This window comes from Procambarus clarkii, chromosome 40, assembly GCF_040958095.1.
Source record: "Procambarus clarkii isolate CNS0578487 chromosome 40, FALCON_Pclarkii_2.0, whole genome shotgun sequence".
Classification (NCBI taxonomy): Eukaryota; Metazoa; Arthropoda; class Malacostraca; order Decapoda; family Cambaridae; genus Procambarus; species Procambarus clarkii.
In genome coordinates, this window is record NC_091189.1 from 6,101,312 (window position 1) to 6,119,912 (window position 18,601).

Below are 18,601 nucleotides of genomic sequence, written 5' to 3' on the forward strand. Positions count from 1 at the left end.
ACTATATCTGTAATTGCCCTGTTATAAGTGACTTTAGACCTAATGGTATGAGGTACTTTGAGCTCTGTAATTACTTCATACACTCAGGAATATTGGAAGATGTTCTTATGCTGTACCCAGAGTTTGCTAGTGTAGGCTAATAGATCAGCCTTACATTTCCTGTTCTCTCCTGATTCCATGTATGACAAACCATCCTGTGACATGGGAATATTAGATGAACTTATAGCTAGTTTTTATCTACACTGTGTAATCTTCCATATAGACTAGGGTAGCAGCACATTGCTGTGTATACCTAAGCTTGTTAAAAAATACATGTAAAATATCAAATAGTCAAAACATTGGCTAAATATCTTCAGTTAAGCCAAAAATTAGGTTACACTCCAGCAGTAGTACAGCCCAACCACTTGGGCTGGACGGTAGAACGACGGTCTCGCTTCATGTTCAGGCAGGTCGGCGTTCAATCCCCGACCATCCAAGTGGTTGGGCACCATTCCTTCCACCCCTGCCCCCCCCTCCCTCCCCTCGTCCCATCCCAAATCCTTATCCTGACTCCTTCCCAGCGCTATATAGTTGTAATAGCTTGGCGCTTTCCCTCCTGATAATTCCGTCCCTTCCAGCAGTAGTCCATCTATCTTTAAGGAGATTAAGGACCTGCCCGAAACGCTGCGCGTACTAGTGGTTTTACAAGAATGTAATTACTGTGCTATGTATCCTCACAATCCCAATGTACCTTCTTGTATATATATAAATAAATAAATAAAATAAATAAATCTTTACATTTAGCTCAGACCACCCAGACAATCAAAGATAGAAAACGTGAGCTTAGTGAGAGAGGACGCGGGCGGTCAGCTGACGCCGTCAACACAACACCCGGCGCCTCGCTGCCTCGCCTAGTTGTTAAAACATTCAGTGTTTTAACAACTAAAAACCTTCAGCCTTAACCTGAGTTCAACCTTACCACGTCATTAACATTGACGCGCCTCTGTGACACATCTTCAGACATTAACACTTGCAGTAGACAGTCATGAGGAGGAGAAACCTTGCACAAACTGCACGTGTTATGATGAAAGAATCGTCATTCACTTTACAAGTCACGGTTTCTACTTTACTATAGTGAAGAATAAGTCTGCGTGTAAACTACCTTTGAAATACAGTTGTAAGATGTATAGCATTTGTAATATTTGAAGAATTTTCATAGTCAAATAATTAACCATTTTATTAGATTGTAATATCTCATTTACCTTTTATCTAAGTTAACCCTGGAATAATAGCAGTTGCTTCATTGTAACCTTCGTGATGGTGGTGCCACGTCACTTATATTGACCAGGTAGCAGCTGTAGTGAGTAGCGGTGATGGTGTTCACACCTCTCACCTCTTGCCCTCTGACCCCTAACACCTTGACCCACCTTAACCCTCATACCTCTTCTTGACCACCTTGCCACTTTGGGTGGGAAGACAGGATTATTAGAGCTCTGGGACCCCCACACCCCAGCCACAAGGCATGGGGGCGCATGGACCCCTAAGCAAACATAAACCCATAAAACACAAATTCAAAAAAAAAATCCTGGCAAATGTTTTACCTGATGTTATAAAAACACTACTAAAACGTAAGAATAACAGAACATAAAATATGACAGACATAGATATAAAAACAATGGTCTGGAAGAGCAGACATATAATAGTATTCAAAGTGCACACGGAAAATTACTTAACCCTCTGACCCCTGACCCCCCCTCCCCTCTCCTCCCCATATCCCTGGATGCCCCCAAACCCCCAGAACTTCCCCAAACCCTTGGACTTTCCTAACCTATGGACCCCCTGATCCTTGCATCCCCAAATCCCTGGACCCCCCTCTAACCTGCACCACCTACAGTATTTATTTTTTTTTAATATTTATTTATATATACAAGAGTTCTAACATTCTTGTACAGCCACTAGTACGTGTAGCATTTTGGGCAAGTCCTTAATCCTATGTTCCCTGAAATACGACCCTGCAAAAAATTGTTTAACAAGAAGTACCTATTTTACTGTTAAGTTAAACAGAGGCTACAATTGAGGATTTGCGCCCAGTAAATCCTCCCCGGCCAGGATACGAACCCAGGATAAAGCGGTCGCGACACACCAGGCGAGCGTCTTAACCACTACTCCACAGAGACTGCCCCCTTAATCCTCTAATCATTGGATCCCCCCCCCCTCACCCATGGAACCACCTCACCCATTAACCCCCCCATGCCCTTGAACCTCTTCACGCCTGGATGAAGACTCGGCCAGAGACACTGCTGTTCCTGTGTTGTAAGGAATTGTCTTACCATGAAACCATAGCTAAATTCAGTTTAGGGATTGAAGCTTTAGGCTACTATTAAAAACTTTAAGTAGAAATAAAATGAGTGCATTACTATATAGTAAAACATTTTTTATTTTGAGATTTAGAGATAAAGTAGCATTTTGAAAACTGACAAGTGCTTTTTAATATAGAAAAAGGCAAGATCTTGCATGTGAGACATAACCCACATCACAACTACCAAATTAATAACATTACCTTGCAGCAAATTGACGAAAAAAAGGATCTTGGAGTCAGAATCGAGCATTCACTAAAAGTTGCACAACAAGTAGGAGCAGTAGTAAAAAAAAAGCTAACCAAACTCTAGGAATAATCAAGTGTACCTTTGACTTTTAAGAAAAAGAAGATAGTAATTCAACATTATAAATCTTTTGTACACCCCCACTTGGATTATTGTATCTAAGCATGGAGACATGCTCTTCAGGAGGACATAGCTGTTTTAGACACTGGGCAAGAAAAAATCATTCCAGAACTAAGTCAGCTCTCATTCCAGGAATGGTTGAGGGCCTCAGGGCTAACAACATTGCAGACCAGGCATGACAGGGCAGATCTCATCAAAACTTTAAAATACTGACAAATTTGGAGGATGTTGATCCAGACAACTTCTTCAACAAGTCAGATGTAACACAAATAAGGAGCAATGGTTTCAAGCTCAACAAGCCTCAATGTAGGACTGAAAACAGGAGATGCTTATGCACCCACAGGGTTATAAACCCATGGAACTGCCTACCTGCCAAAGCTATAAATGCCAAAACTGTTACATTTTAAAATCCAGCTTAAAAAAATCATTAGGGCAAATTGACCTTTGACAAACCGCCAGGTTCCGGTCCTTATCGAAGCTGCACAAGTGTGTTAGTGGCCCTCATGTAAATTCAGGTATTGTCTGAAGTCCTGTTATCGTGATGGGTGCCATTATTGTTATTGATACAGCTTAGTTTTCTCCCATTATCTAATCCTTATTTTATTTTCTCAGAATTATACAGTATATATTTTTCAAGTTGTTATGCTCAACCCTCTACAATCATTTTCTGGATCCATGGTTGTTTGGTACACTCGTGCACCCATCCCATCACCACCTCACTTAGATCATGAGAAATAATTGCTGGAGGTATGTTTGAGGTGTGCCATACCCTAGAATTGCCGTCGATTTTCACTAAGGAGGCCTAGTGCTGTTAGTATCATAATCACTGCTGGTGTTAACATTGACCACTGCATGTTGGATAATGTTTCTGTGAATTATAATCTGTAGAAGTGTTCAGTGGAGGCTCTTAAATAATTGTCCTAACCAAATAAAACCATACTAGCTGTACAAAAAAATGTCTTTGTATTTAAGGTGATATGTATTTGAACATAAATGTTAAGCCTCGTTGTCACAGGTGTTTTAAGTTTTGCTTACATTTCACAGACCTGCTTGCTTGGAGTGACTGGGAATGTGCAGAGGAAATATATTTCTACAGTCAGATGTTAAAGTAACATATGGTAAGGAAATTGTTTTAAATTTGAACCAAAACTATTATTACAGTGGTACTCCAAAATTTAAATGTCATTATATTTTATCTTAAAACAACCTAACTCCATAAAAAAAATCCAGGCTCCGAGTAGAGATAAAAAGTTACTTTCTGAAAGACACTTGTTTGCTTCCTTGTAGACAAGGTCCTGCTACAGGACAATGTACAGTCTGCTCTGGTCAACACTTAACACTGTTGCAACAGGGATTTTTTCAAATACTGTACCTGTCAGATCATAACTGTTGGAAGAGAGCTGATGAACATTCAGTAACTTAAAATTATATCTAGAAACCTCTTTCATTTACACTCAAAGCCCCTCCACTACTTGGTATCTGTGGGACCGCCAAGGAGTGCTCTAGCTAATCACTAGTTTTCCTGGTTGGTTTTCCATGTGGGACTTTAGGCAGTCCATATCTCCTTACCAGAGGCTGCTTTAGTTTGGCATGCTAGTCCTAGAGATATTCCACTGATCTCATTGTAAGCTTTTACTGGCTGTTCTTCAGTGGTGTTTTCCCTGATTTTGGTCCTGGTTAAGAAACTTAAATGGCTTCTTATTTTATTTGCAACTCCAGGTCAGGAATTGCTCTATAGTTCTCCCACTATCTTAGTAGGTTGAGTTTCTTCTCACTTTTTAGTAGGTAGGTTGAGGTCTTTGAGGTTATATTCCCTGGGGATCTTTACTCCATCTCACAGGCTCTTTAACTGTGTCCCATGTGGGTTTGGGCTTTGTTTCCAGTGTGCACTATATGGTGCAGAAGTGTTAGTCTCTGACAATGGGCTCATGCTACATAAAGTTAAAGATCTAGTGGCTGTGTGGATTACATAGTGGTTCATAGCTTTTCTAGGGCTCAGATTTGTATCTTGATTCTGACAAGTCATTGGTAGTCAGCTACCTTAATACTGTACAGTGATAATTTAGGGTCTACCCCTTGTGTCATTGAACATTGGCTATAGCACAGGTCAATGTCCAATGCCACAAAGCAATGGACCTAAATGATCTTTCTGTGGCATTTTTTTGGGTGTCAACCTTAATATTCTTGCTTTCAAGAACTTATTGTTTTTGGCATTCCACATTTGGGAAATGGTGGCAGTCAGTCTGTCCAATTGTTCTCCTGGTAGGAAGGTGTGAGAGTTAAATTTGGAATCATAATAGGGACTTTGCATAACATCAGCACTATTCTAATGGACCTCTTTGCAGTGATATATTTATCTTTCATCTCCATTCAGGATTCTTGTACCAGTCCTGAGGAAGATGGAAAGCTTCATTGCCCAAGTGTCCCAACCTTGTGCTTTTTCCTACCTCTCTCACCATTCAGAAAATTGGCAGAATAGTTTATTCTAGCCATCTGGCCTCTTAAGCTGAACTTCATGTGAAGTTTCTTGTGCAGATCAGTGTAGTAGCTTTTGGAAGCCACTGGGGCTCAACCAGAAATTGGTGTTTCATTACATTCAACGCTGGTTTTTTTCAGTGAGGATGATTATAACAGTCCGCCGCTCGCTGTGCCTCTGTTCTGGCTCTGGACCCCAGTAGACCATACTGGACTCGTACAGCTGATGTGACACAGTAGGGGGCAGCCATCACAGTGAGATAGTGTTACAGAGCAACCGAGGCCCCACCAGAGAGAGGCATTACATTACTGTACATTAAATGCTGAGTTTTTACATTATCTTCTTCAAATCTAGATTAGTAAAAATTCTTCATTTGCTACAAGCAACGTACAGTAATTCAGAAGCACCATGTCACAAGCAAACAAACCTGGAGTGTATTCCTGCTGTTGCATCCTGATTTGAGCTGGATTTTACTGTAAATGTTCAGTACTGTACTGTAAATATCCTCTTCATTGCATTACAGTACTGTATTAATATTTTTATATCAAACCTCATGTAATTTTATGTATTTTCCAGCAATTCATATGGTAACATAAAGTTTAATTTTCAGGGCACTGTAAATTCATATTATTGAATGATGGCAGCAGGCAAGGATAGACCTCTGAGACTGTTGTGTCTTCATGGGTACAGGCAGAGTGGTACCAGCTTCCGTGAAAAGACAGGAGCTTTAAGGTATCTTTAGAGCTTTAAGTAAGATTTTATTTCCTTGTGTATGTGCTGAGAATGTTTCATGTACTCACACTAGCAGTACTTGCCTGATTATACTCATTTAGATGTACTCACTTGTATCTCCAAGGGAGGGGGAGGGTTAGTTTCAGTTCCTGGAGCCTCTTGAAATTAATTTGTCTGACACAGGATTATTAGCCCCTTGGATTTTATTGAACTTGATTTTAAATCTATGTATGATGAGTCCTTCTTCATTTAGGTATCATAAATATATCATGATCATATTCTCTCTGCTTCTGTGTTGCTCTTGGGATATAAGATTCAGTTCACTTAAATATTTCCTCATAATTCGTGAACCATAGCTTCATGATTGGTCGGGTGCAACACTTTAAAATTCTTGAGCTTCTTTTTTTTTATACTTATTAAGCAAAGACTCACTGCTAGTTCTTTATACTACTGATGCTGTCAAGTTGATGTTAGCTCTGGGAGAAAAGTTTTCAGTGTATGTCTCTATCTCTATCCTTCCTACCCCTTCCCTCAGATGGTATGTTGTCTCTAGATATTATTGACTTCCAGGTTTGTTACTTGGCACTTTCTAGAATTTATCTCTGGTAACCACTTATAAAAAACTCCTGTAGTTTGTACAAATTACTTAGCGATCTCTTGGAGTAATTTTCTGTTATGTCATTATGATCAGCATTGTCAGCTTTAAACATTAACAACCAGGACTCTACCTCCTTGGATGTCATTAATATATATCAGGAACACTGTAGGTCCTATGAATGATCCTTCAAGGGCCTTGTTTATCATTTTTGCCCATTGTGACAGTTCATCTCACAAGATGAGTCTCGTCTTTTGTCTTTCAGCCAGTCCTTTCCCTGTCACCCAAGCCTGTATTTCCATTTTGTAAACTAGTTAACACTTTCGCGCTATCTGGACGCGCCGGCGCGTTCGGTTTCGTCTAACGTAAACGCATAGTGGACATAAAGTTATGTCTACTTTTAAAATATTTGTATAAAATTCAATTTTTATCCGATTTACTTTGGGTTTGTTTCAAACTGCACGCTATGAGGCTCTCTTTCTCACCACTAGGCTGCATGGTACAATAAGTTAATGAAAGGTGTGGATAACTTCGATCAAATGGTATTTTGTCCCAAACGGGTTGCAGGTGGGTGACTTTAGCCGTTTATACTGGTACTTCTTCCCCCATATCATGTATTATATGCATATGTCTGTTTAGGGAATTTTATTCCGATCAATATACAACCAAAAATAACTGTGTGCAACAAGTATAATCTTGATAAACATAACAAAAGTAAAAATATTTCGTGTGTGTTTGACGCTCACTGATATGTTCCAGCGTTGTTTTATATTTGTCGCTATTCTAACTTACGCTTTGTTGATATTTTTTACCTATGGGCACATAGAACATTCTATTGCGAACACATTGACATAAAAATGAATGGCGTACATAGAAAATTAATGTCATGAGAGTGAAATAAGTATAAACTTTCAAAGCGCCGTGCGTCGTCCCGTCACCGATACCGGGTAACAATTTCACCACTTCCCACACTCTTGCGGGCGGGCTGCATCATTATTCTACGCTTATATTCATATCACCGTGTTGGGAATTTCATTGCGAGTCCATTGATACCAAAATTAACGCTGTAGAACAAGTGTGGAGGTGATTACAATCCCAAGAGTAAAAACATTTTGTTGCTGATGGGCACTCACGGCGAGTCATCTACGTAGTTATTTATTTGGTGCTGGTATCCCTATATGTTTCGTGACTTATTTTACTAATGTTCTTCTAGAGAATTTTATTGCGAACACGTTGGTACCAAAATGAAATACGTAGCATGAGAACTAAGGTCAGAAGAGTAAAAAGAGTATACACATTTTTGTTTTTACGCTTAAGCGATAAAAACGCAGCGCGCACATTCGGTTGGCTGAGTGACCTTTGCGGAGAGCGCGAAAGTGTTAATGTGGCCCAATATAAAAGGTCTTCCTTCAGTTTAAAATATAAAGTCTGCCTGCTTTTCTTTGTTCTGTGACTTCATTTGACCTACCATAGAACTTGATAATTTTTTGTAGACAAAATCTGCTATCTTTGTATTAAATCTCTGCTCTCAGTATATTCCTATTTTTGCCCATTTAAAAATAATAGATTACTGATAATAAGATACCATCAGCTAAACTTGAGCTTCTTCCTATGTCAGTAGAAAATAAACTTCATGGCCATAGCCTGGGAGCTCCAGTCAGCGTGTCTGGTCAGTGTGTGTGTGTGTGTGTGTAGTTACCTAAGTGTAGATACAGGAAGCTTGTAGTGTTCCGTCTTCCCAGTACTCTTTGTTGTATAATGCTTTGAAACAGTACTGACTGTTTTGGCCACCACCTTCTCACTTAACTTGTTCCAACGGTCTACCACTCTGTTTGCAAAAGAAAACTTTCCAATATTTTTTGACACCTATGTTTCCTTAACTTGAATCTGTGTCCTCTTGTTCCTGAAGTTGCTGGGTTCAGGAATTCCTCTTTATCAATTTGGTTGATTCCTGTTGGTGTGTGGTTTTGTTTGTTTATTTTCCCAATTGTAGTTATAGGATGAGTTACACCTGAGTGTTTGTGCTTACTAGTTCTTATTTTGAATATAGAATTTACAATATTTTTTCTTTTATATTAAGAGTATTTAAAAAAATTTAATGTTTCACATACAGTATTTGGATCTACAAACATTCAAGGAAGCTACCTCAAATTATACACTGTAGTTTCACTTTGATAGAAATCACCAAAAAGCCAGATACAGTAAGAGTTCATATTGGTAGTCCATTCATTACAATGTCGTCATGAATGCTGAAAATTATCCATGAACACCAAGTCAAAATGTTTAATTTGCACGAGGTGTGCACGAGTGAAATGTCAGTACTTTCACCCACTTTAGTAGATAATACATTTTAGCATCATGACACCTACATATTCCTTCCACCAAGAAACTGATTACTAAGGCTTGGCTCTGGTTGAGGTACAAGCTCCAATTCACAGGAATGTAACCCAATGCATCAAACAGTAAAAGAATTGCTATGAATTCAGTGACAGTCATTGACTGTGACAGCCAAAGAAGTAAGCTTCATCATCTTATACAAAGTAGGTTATTATTTTGTGTACACTGAAGTGAAAAGCAGCACATAAAATCACATAAAATATATTTATTTAGAGTATAGTATGTACATGTATTTTCATTTCATTGTATTGACAGTGCCTCTATTCACATTTTTAATAACTTTATTATTCAGAAAGCAGTTGAAGAAGCATGCAGAGTTTGTCTTTATAACCTCACCAGTGGAAGTGCCATCAATTGATGACAGCCAGGATAAAGAGAGTGGGTGTGGCTGGTGGTTTAGTAGACCGGATAATTATTTTAAAGCACAGGATGAGTCTGAGTGCATCAAAGGATTTGAGGTAAGAAAGTCATTTCAATTACTGTATTTATATTTATTTATTTACACTTTTGACCGGTAGAATATTCTGTTGGTCTTATGGGGTCATCATGATGTTTCAAACTGAGACCCATTAGATCATTTACACAGCTAATATGTTAATGGATGTTTTAAAATGGTACCCATTAAAATAATTTGCGTAATAAGCATTCTAATTCAGTATTTCTAAACTACAGTATTTAAATGTCATCATCCCTCAAGCTTTTGTAACAAAATTTCTTTCGCCAGCACCAAATTTTCTCGAGTTTTTGGTAGTTTTCCATCATACTCTCCTTTGTGCGTATACTTTTATACATAATTATGAAAATTGTCATAGCTTACATAAAAGTTGGTAAACAACAGTCTAAGAATTCTTCAATTCTTAGAACCAATGTTTTTTTTATTGTGTGTTTATCTAAACAGAACGACAAACAGTATGCTTCCTTACATACAGGCATACCTCAGTTTACGAGTTTAATTGGTTCCTGGAGACGCCTCGTATTCCGAAAACTCGCATTCCGAAGCTAATTTCCCCATAAGAAATAAAGGGAAATGAATTAATCCGTTCCTGACTACCCCAAAAACCCCACATCAAACTAAATTTTTATACCTAATTTACCTAATTCATCTAAATAAACCTACAAAACTATGTTCCAGTTATTACTTACCTTGCTGTCGAGTGCTGTAGGCGTATGGAAGATGGTGAGGAGGGGGGAGGAGGAGAGGAGTTACTGTTTGGAAGGGGAGTCCCCTTCCATAATCACATCAGGCAGTGAGGACCTTTCTGGTGTGCTCTCCCTGGGACGTTTTATCTGAGTGCCACTAGGTCCTGGTTGAGGCTCACTGCTCGATTTCCTCACCACAAATCTGTCCATGGAAGCTTGCTTTTCCCTTCTTCGCAAGCTCTCTCTGTAGTAAGGCATCACATTGTCATTGAAAAGATTAAGACAACGGCCTACTACAGCTTTCTCTGGGTGAGTCTGTTCAACAGTTGTTTGAATCTCTTCCCACATCTGACACACCTTCTTAATTACTGCAGAAGGGACATTCGCTGGTGCTGCTGCCACCTCCTCCTCCACTGCAGAATCATTCGCTGCTGCGTTGGCTTGCTGTTCCTGTTGAAGGGCTAGGAGTTCTTCGGTGGTCAGTTCTTCGTTGTGTTCTTCCACCAACTCCTCCACATCATCACCATCCAATTCCAAGCCCATTTGCTGGCCTAGACTAACAATTTCCTCAACAATAGGCGCATCATTTATAGGCTCAAACCCCTCAAAGTCTAGTTCTCTCACACATTCAGGCCACAATTTTCTCCAGCCAGAGATCAGGGTTCTTTGAGTCACTTCTTGCCAGGCTTTGTCAACGAGTTTTAAAGCACTACAAATGTTAAAATGCTCTCTCCAGAACTCTTTGAGGGTGAAGTTTGTGGCTTCAGTCACTTCAAAACATTTCCGGAAAAGTCCCCTTTCATAAAGTTTCTTAAAATTCGCTATGATTTTCTGGTCCATAGGCTGAATTAGAGGAGTGGTGTTAGGAGGAAGGAATTTAACTGTGAGGAATTTATTGTATCTAGGCAACAAATCATCTTCCAAGCCTGGAGGATGAGCAGGAGCATTGTCAAGGAGAAGCACGGCTTTGAGTGGCAATTGTTTCTCCTGCAGATATTTTTCTATGGCAGGGCACAGCACTTCATTCACCCACTCCGAAAAAATAATCCTAGTCACCCATGCTTTTTTATTAGACTTCCACATCACACACAAATGGGTTTTCTGCACTTTATACTGTTTGAAAACCCTTGGATTTTCAGAATGATACACTAGCAAGGGTTTAATTTTCAAATCGCCACTCGCATTTGAACACAGCACAAGCGTAAACCTATCTTTCATAGGCTTGTGTCCAGGCAAGGATTTTTCCTCCTTGGTAATGTATGTCCTCTTAGGCATTCTTTTCCAAAACAGTCCTGTTTCGTCACAATTAAACACTTGTTGCGGTAGGTATCCCTCAGCCTCTGCAAACTCTTTAAATTCGTCAATAAATCGTCCAGCGGCTGGTTTGTCTGAGCTGGCTGCCTCCCCATGCCTTGTAACACTATGGATATCACTTCTCTTTCTAAATTTTTCAAACCAGCCCCTGCTTGCCTTAAACTCTTTCGTATCTGCATCACTCGTTGCAGGGGTATTCTTTAGAAGGTCTTCGTGCAACACCCTGGCTTTCTCACAAATAATGGCCTCCGAAACACTATCACCCCTCAACTCCTTGTCGTGTATCCAAATTAATAACAACTTTTCCACTTCTTCAAGTATTTGTGGTCTTTGTGCTGTTAATGTTCTTACTCCTTTTGCCACTTTAGCACCCATAATCTCATTTTTCTTCTTAAGTATAGTGCATATTGTTGATGTGGCTTTGTTGTACTGCCTACAAAGTTCAACAACACGTGTACCGTTCTCATGCTTCCGAATGATCTCTTGTTTCTCCTCTATTGTCATCCTCACATGAGCTTTCTGGCCTTTACCCTTACCACTGGCTTTCTTGGGACCCATGGTGAGATATATAATAACAAATTGTATAGACAAATCACCAAAAATCCAACAAAACACTGAAAATCCGCGAGAAGAATTGATGTGGGGGTAGTCACTGAGCGCGAGACAATGGTAAACTGAGGGGCGGCGGGGCAGAGGGGCGACGATCGCCGAACCACCACGCGCTAGGTCGGCCTGTACGCGTATCAAAAAACTCGCGTCCCGAGGTAACCCTCGCCTTCCGAGACAAATTTTTGGAGTAAATACTGCTCGTCTTCAGAAAAACTCGCATACAGGGACACTCGCATTCCGAGGTACCACTGTACACTTGTTTTTATCGTCAATGACTAGGATGTACCTGTGCTGTTGTGATAAGCTTCTCAAATCCAGGATCAGTTTTTTTCTCCAGAACACATTACTTTACTGAATTAATGTACTAAAGTGAATTTTGTTTTTGTTTTCAATTCTACCAAGGAAAAAATCTTTGCTCAGAGTTTATATTCAAAACCTAACCTATCTTACTGCATAATAAGGCAGAAATAGTTTCTTTAATGTAGGGGAAAATCAGAGCTGGAGTCTGGTAAGCAGAACTAGAAGTTCTGCTTACAGGTTCCCTACTCGCCTTAGGGATTGTAATTCTCATTTTCCTTTATAATGGGAATAGGTCCTCACCCCATGATTGTGTAAGTACAGTACTTTATTCCTTTTCAGTCTAGACCCCTTTCTTATATAAAGCTCATTTTCCTATAAATATTCATTAAAGATCTCAAGAGGATTAATTGGATTAATACTGTTAGGGATTAATTGCCTTCATTCATTGCCTAATTAATATTTAATATCAACTGTTATTATAATGCAGTTTATGTATAAACAATGTGTGGTTGAATTTTTCAAGAAGGAAAAATAAGTTAGATAGTTTAGGAACACCAATGAAACACTAAAGTAATAAGTGAAACTTAAATGTATGGTACTGTAATCCATTTGACAGTTCCCAGCAGTAGGGACATATTTCATCAAGGATAACTTGTTACTACCCACATGTCTATTTACTGGAAAATCTTGGTGACAGAAACAAAGAATTTAATCCCATTGAGTTTAGAACAGATCATATCAGATAATCCTTTTAAATTTATTCATGCATAAAACTAGTACCATATCATCCATAGTGCCTTCTACACTTCCATCATTTACATACACAAGTGTGTTTGTGTGTGTTGGGAAAGCACAACTAGGTGACTACTAATGTATGAGTATGTACCTGGTGAAGCACTTGTACACGTGTATTTATTAGTTTTTACATGTTTTTCTATTACTGTAACTATTTGTCCCTTAGGAATCCCTGAAAGCAATAGAATCCTGTTTTAAGGAATCCGGCCCATTTGATGGAATATTGGGGTTTAGCCAAGGTGCAGCCATGTTGGGACTATTGTGTGGTCTTCAGCAGCAGGGAAAACTGCAATTCTCTTTCAAGTTTGCAATTTTTGCATCAGCCTTTAGATCGAGATCATCACCGCACCAGTACTTGTATTCTGAGCGTATCACATTGCCAACACTTCATATCTATGGTGAAGCAGATCAGGTATGTATCTAGTACAGTGGTTTAATAATTGCATGTATTTGTTAATATAAGTTATTTGAATAATTTCTTTTGCCTGCAAAGATTTCTAAATGTAAGGTTTTGTGTATTCCCAGTTATGTCAGCCACTTATGATAAGTATTGTACTGTATTGCTTCCCTTTTAGTTGACGAGATGGTCACTTCTCGATAAAATACTGTACAGTTTTTGCTTTGTTGGAGTGAAAACATTTTCCTATAAATCTAAAACCATTGTATGATGTTATTTTAGTATAAAGGGCAAAATTAAAGTAATTTATTGGTAAAAATTATGTCCTATAATTTAGTGAATGTACTCGAGCAAATATAGCAACAATCAGGAAAATGATAAGATAGATTTTGAGAACGTTCAAATCCAGGGATCCCACAGCAATGCTATCTTGAGAGGATTTCGGGGCATAGCGTCTTCGCGGCTCGGTCCTCGACCAGGCCTCCTTTTTGTTACACACCCCCAGGAAGCAGCCCATAGCAGCTGTCTAACTCCCAGGTACCTATTTACTGCTAGATAAAAGGGGCATCAGGGTGAAAGAAACATTTTACCCATTTGTCTCCGCCTCCACTGGGGATCGAACCTGAAACCTCAGGGCTATGGATCCGAAGCGCTATCCATCTAGCTGTCAGGCGCTAATACTGTTTAAATCACTGGTGCTGTCCCGTCTTAGTTTACATACACACTTACCCTTTCAGAGCAAGAGAGATTTCTGAAATAGAAGGAATAGAGGAAACATATACAGAACGCATAGGCACTATAAAACACCTAAAATATTTTTGACCGTCTCAAAGCTTTCAAAATGTTTTATCTGGAAAGATGACAAAAGATATCAAATAGTATATACATGGAAGATATTGGAAGGCTAGGTCCCAAATTTGCACAATAGAATGACAACATACTGGAGCAAAAAATATGGATGGAAATGCAGAATAGAACCAATGAGGAGTAAGGTGCCATAGGAACAATCTGAAAGTAGTGTATGTCTAAACACTAAAGGTCCACGGACATTCAATATTAAAATATTAAGAAACTTACTACAATGTCATAGTGCTTGAATGAAGGTGAAGGAAAGACCCAATATATGTATGTGTAAGTGAATTAAAAACAAAATTCTTTTATGTAACCTACATCCTTTCTCAAGGTGCTGTATACAGTGTTCAATGATTAGAACATTGTTATACAATGCCATGAGAAAGGATGTGGGTTACATCCGATAATATAAATTTTAATACACTTGCACACATTGTGTCTTTCCTTCACCTTTTAAACTTACTTTGGTGATACGTGAACAAGTGGAAACTGAGTACCCAAATGAGTCACAGGGGCATTAGAAAGAACTTTTTCAGTGTCAGAGTGGTTAATAGATGGAATGCATTAGACAGTGATTTGGTGGAGGCAGACTCCATACACAGTTTCAAATGTAGATATGATAGAGCCCAGTAGGCTTAAGATTCTGTACACCAGTTGATTGACAGTTGAAAGGCGGAACCAAACAGCCAGAGCTCAATATGTATACAAGAGTACTGTACTTAAATTCTTGTAAAGCCACTAGCACCCATAGCATTGCGGGCAGGTCCTTAATCCTAATTATTTTTCCTGAATACGACCCGCCAAATCGTTTAATAACCATGTACCCCCCATTCACTGCTAGGTGAACAGAGGCTACAGTTAAGGATTGGCACCCGGTCAATCCTCCTCTGCCAGAATACGAACCCAGGCCAAAGCGCTCGCAAAGTGACAGGCTAGTGCTTTACCACTACGTCACGGAGACCACTATATCGATTGGTATAATCCCTCATTTTAAATTCCTGCATTAAACAACATTATAGAATTGGTGAGTGCTTGAGATTCTCTAATGTAAATCTTGATTTAAAATATTATGTTATTTATCTTTTTTTCATAGATAATCCTAACTTACAACCTTGTTTAAAAAGTTATTGGTAATTTGGTGTGTACAGTAGTTCTTATTAAGCATGTACAAGATATTCAATAGACTTAATAACCATGAATATATTACATCTTGTCAGGTAATTGAGAAGGCCTTGAGTGAAGAATTTCTTCAATACTTTCATGAGCCACAGACTTTGTTGCATCCTGGAGGCCATTTCATCCCTGCAACTGGAACCCAGAAGGCCACATATGTTCACTTTTTGGAAAATATGAAAAAACTGTGTATAGTTTAAAAAAATTTACTAGTTTTTAGCTTCATTTAATTATTGTACTCTACCTATTGTATTATATGTTTTTTAATCAAAACTCTAGTGTAGTTTGAAGACACCAAAGACTATGTTATTATACCTCTGCATAATTTTTTGTTGTTGTGCTTAATTTCAAACTTCTAAATTTTATTAAAAAACAAAAGGAAACTGTACAAGTATGTTTAGTGAATGTTGATTATTCATTTGAAGTGTATTAAAATAATGAGTTGCATTTGTATGAATGTCAGTGTGCACTTGTAATAAACCTTTCTTACATTATGGGCATATTAATATCCTTTGGAACCTTTTCCTTGTTGTTTACTCCATACAGTACTTTGGCACATCATAGCTTACAGTTTTCACAACTGGTATATGTACTGTATATAGTGCTCACTGAATTGTGATCATATAAAAATTTATTAATTATTTTCTCTTTAATCGGAATATATAGTTACTATATTTGCATCCTAATAGTGTATTAAAAACCCTTTGCCAATATATTGTTATCAAGCAGTATCTAGTATGCTACACTATTCTTTCTTCAAAGTTAATTTAAGTAGAAAATGGGCATATCATATCTGGACAATCAGATCCATCCTGCCCATTTTGTAATTTGTTTGAATAACATCTGATTGGTGTGAATATTAAAAATTGCCGGTTACGCTCTTTAAGTGCATGACTTTCCTAACCCACTGAACTGTTAGAGCGACTTGTTAAGCCCCATTCCCGGCTGAATGTGATCAGCAATGATTTCAATGTGTGTCAATACTGTATGTACTTCAATACAATATTGGCAGTGATTCATTCAGAGAAAATAAAAAAATGCATGTTGGCAACCCATGTGCATCTCGGATGCAGCATCTGTTCTGCTGTAGCATTAGTTTTTGTTTTAAGGCATTGTGTCTGGAGACACACAGCCAGTCTATTTATGTACAGTATGTATTGTATGGCTTATATCGAGGTCCCCCCAGGGTCGAATTAATGACCCTTTTGAAGATGCAACCCCACAACATGCTGACTAACCCCTGGGTACATATTTACTGCTAGGTGAGCAGGGGCATTACGTGGTAGGATCATAGGAAAGGCACCCAACCATTTCTATCCCACCTGGGATTCGAACCCGGAATACTGGATTGTATGTCAAGAATGTTTTGCCTGTATGCTAACCAGTGGCTTTGTTATTTTATGCCTGTGGTTTAAACTTCATGTTTTTTTAAGTTTTAAGCTTTAAAATTCCTTGCATTGTCAAAGAGGCGAAACTAGTTTTAATTACGATCTCCGGAAGGAATTCAACTTTATTAAACTGGACAAACTGTGTACTAATGTAACAAAAGTGATATGCCAAAATTATAATATCCATGTTTCCGTTGCTCTTGGAGGTAGTAGTGACATCAACCAACATCTATGTAGCCCGAGACATAAAAAAAGACCGAAATTTGTTGTGTAAAATTACTTCATCGGAGAAATATTCACAATCACGAGAAATAAAGTACGATCATGGTGAAATACAGTTCCCCCTCCACATCTCCGTAAATTTTAGAATGGGTTCTGTTAATAAAGAAGAATTTTAAGCTCAATAAGTTTATGAAATAACACAATTTTTATCTTCTTGATCATAAATATGTAACCTATATAGTGTATTACTTAACTCGTTTTTACCATAAGAATGTTCTGTTTTTGCCTCGAGGATATATATATGGTCAGCCTACCTAGCTATGGGTGAAACATCTCCTGTATTTCATCCTACACTGTGGCTTGTTGAGCTTGAATCTGTCGCTCCTTATTTGTGTTACATCTGATCTTTTTAAAGAAGTGGTCTGAATCAATATCCTTCAAGTTGTTTAACATCCAATATTCCCATCTCACAGGATGGTTAGTCATACACGGAATTAGAGGGGGATAATACCAGCTCTGACCAAACAGCTGGCTATAAGCTCATCCAATATTCCCATCTCGCAGGATGGTCAGTCACAGGGGGATCTCTGGTGCGGGGGATACCGCAAGGGTTCATTTTGGCGCCAACCCTTTTTGTCATATACATCAGTGACACACATGAGAATATTACAAACCATATAATCAAATTTGTAGATAACTAGGATTTATAGTAAAGTGGGAAGTGATAATGGTAATGAGGTCTTTCAAAGAGATTTACATGAACTCCACAAATGGAAAGTGCTTTTTAATAAAAAAAATGCAATACCTTGCATGTGGGGCATAACAATGCGCAGCAAGACTCCCAAATCAACCACATTACCCTGTAGCAGATTGAGGAAGAAAAGGATTCTGAGTCAAAATCCACAAATCACTGAAAGTTGCACATGTAGGAGCTGCAGTATAAAAGCAAACCAAATCCTAGGAATAGCCCACGGAAGACATCTCCCATCACGCAGGGTGCAGTCGCACCTCCACAGATCTCCAGTATCATCTATTGATACTGGTAATGGCTCAAAAGGGCCACCAATTACGGGCTATTCATGTCCGTGCCACCTTTTAGGTGGCTTAATCTTCATCAATCTAGGAATAGCCAAGTTACAGCCCGCTCCTGTGCCAGGTAAGTCCATTACGGGCTCACCATAGGCCGTGCTACTTGGAACTTTTTGTTCCCAGTAGCTGAATCTTAAACAACAACAACTAGGAACAGCCAATCGAATTTTTGACTTAAGGAAAAGAAGGTAGTTGTACAACTGTATAAATGTCTGGAGAGCTCCCACTTGGATAATTGTATCCAAGCATGGAGGCCTCAGCTTCAGAAAGACGTATCTGCTTTGGAGAAAGTTCAACGCCGGGCGACTAAAATCATACCAGAACTAAGTCGACTCCCATACCAGGACCGGTTGAGGACTACTGGAGTACTACACAGCAAACCAGATATGAGAGGGCTGATTTCGTCGAAACTTTTAAAAT

At 38.8% G+C, this 18,601-nt stretch overlaps 1 protein-coding gene across 6 annotated transcripts; it reads left to right on the top strand.

The window, feature by feature from the left end:
- Window positions 1-831: 831 nt before the first annotated feature.
- Window positions 832-15,976, top strand: LOC123757851 (esterase OVCA2). Of its 6 annotated transcripts, none has more exons than XM_045741729.2 (7): window positions 834-1,156; window positions 3,315-3,512; window positions 3,747-3,820; window positions 5,789-5,910; window positions 9,195-9,360; window positions 13,227-13,472; window positions 15,527-15,976. In XM_045741729.2, exons 4-7 carry the CDS (start codon window positions 5,813-5,815, stop codon window positions 15,680-15,682), a joined length of 666 nt encoding a protein of 221 aa, XP_045597685.1. In that variant the 5' UTR covers window positions 834-1,156; window positions 3,315-3,512; window positions 3,747-3,820; window positions 5,789-5,812; the 3' UTR covers window positions 15,683-15,976. The 6 variants fall into 6 exon arrangements, with proteins under 6 accessions (XP_045597681.1, XP_045597685.1, XP_045597686.1 ...); XM_045741730.2 differs by having other exon boundaries at window positions 3,315-3,449; XM_045741725.2 differs by lacking the exon at window positions 3,315-3,512 and having other exon boundaries at window positions 832-1,156.
- Window positions 15,977-18,601: the final 2,625 nt, after the last annotated feature.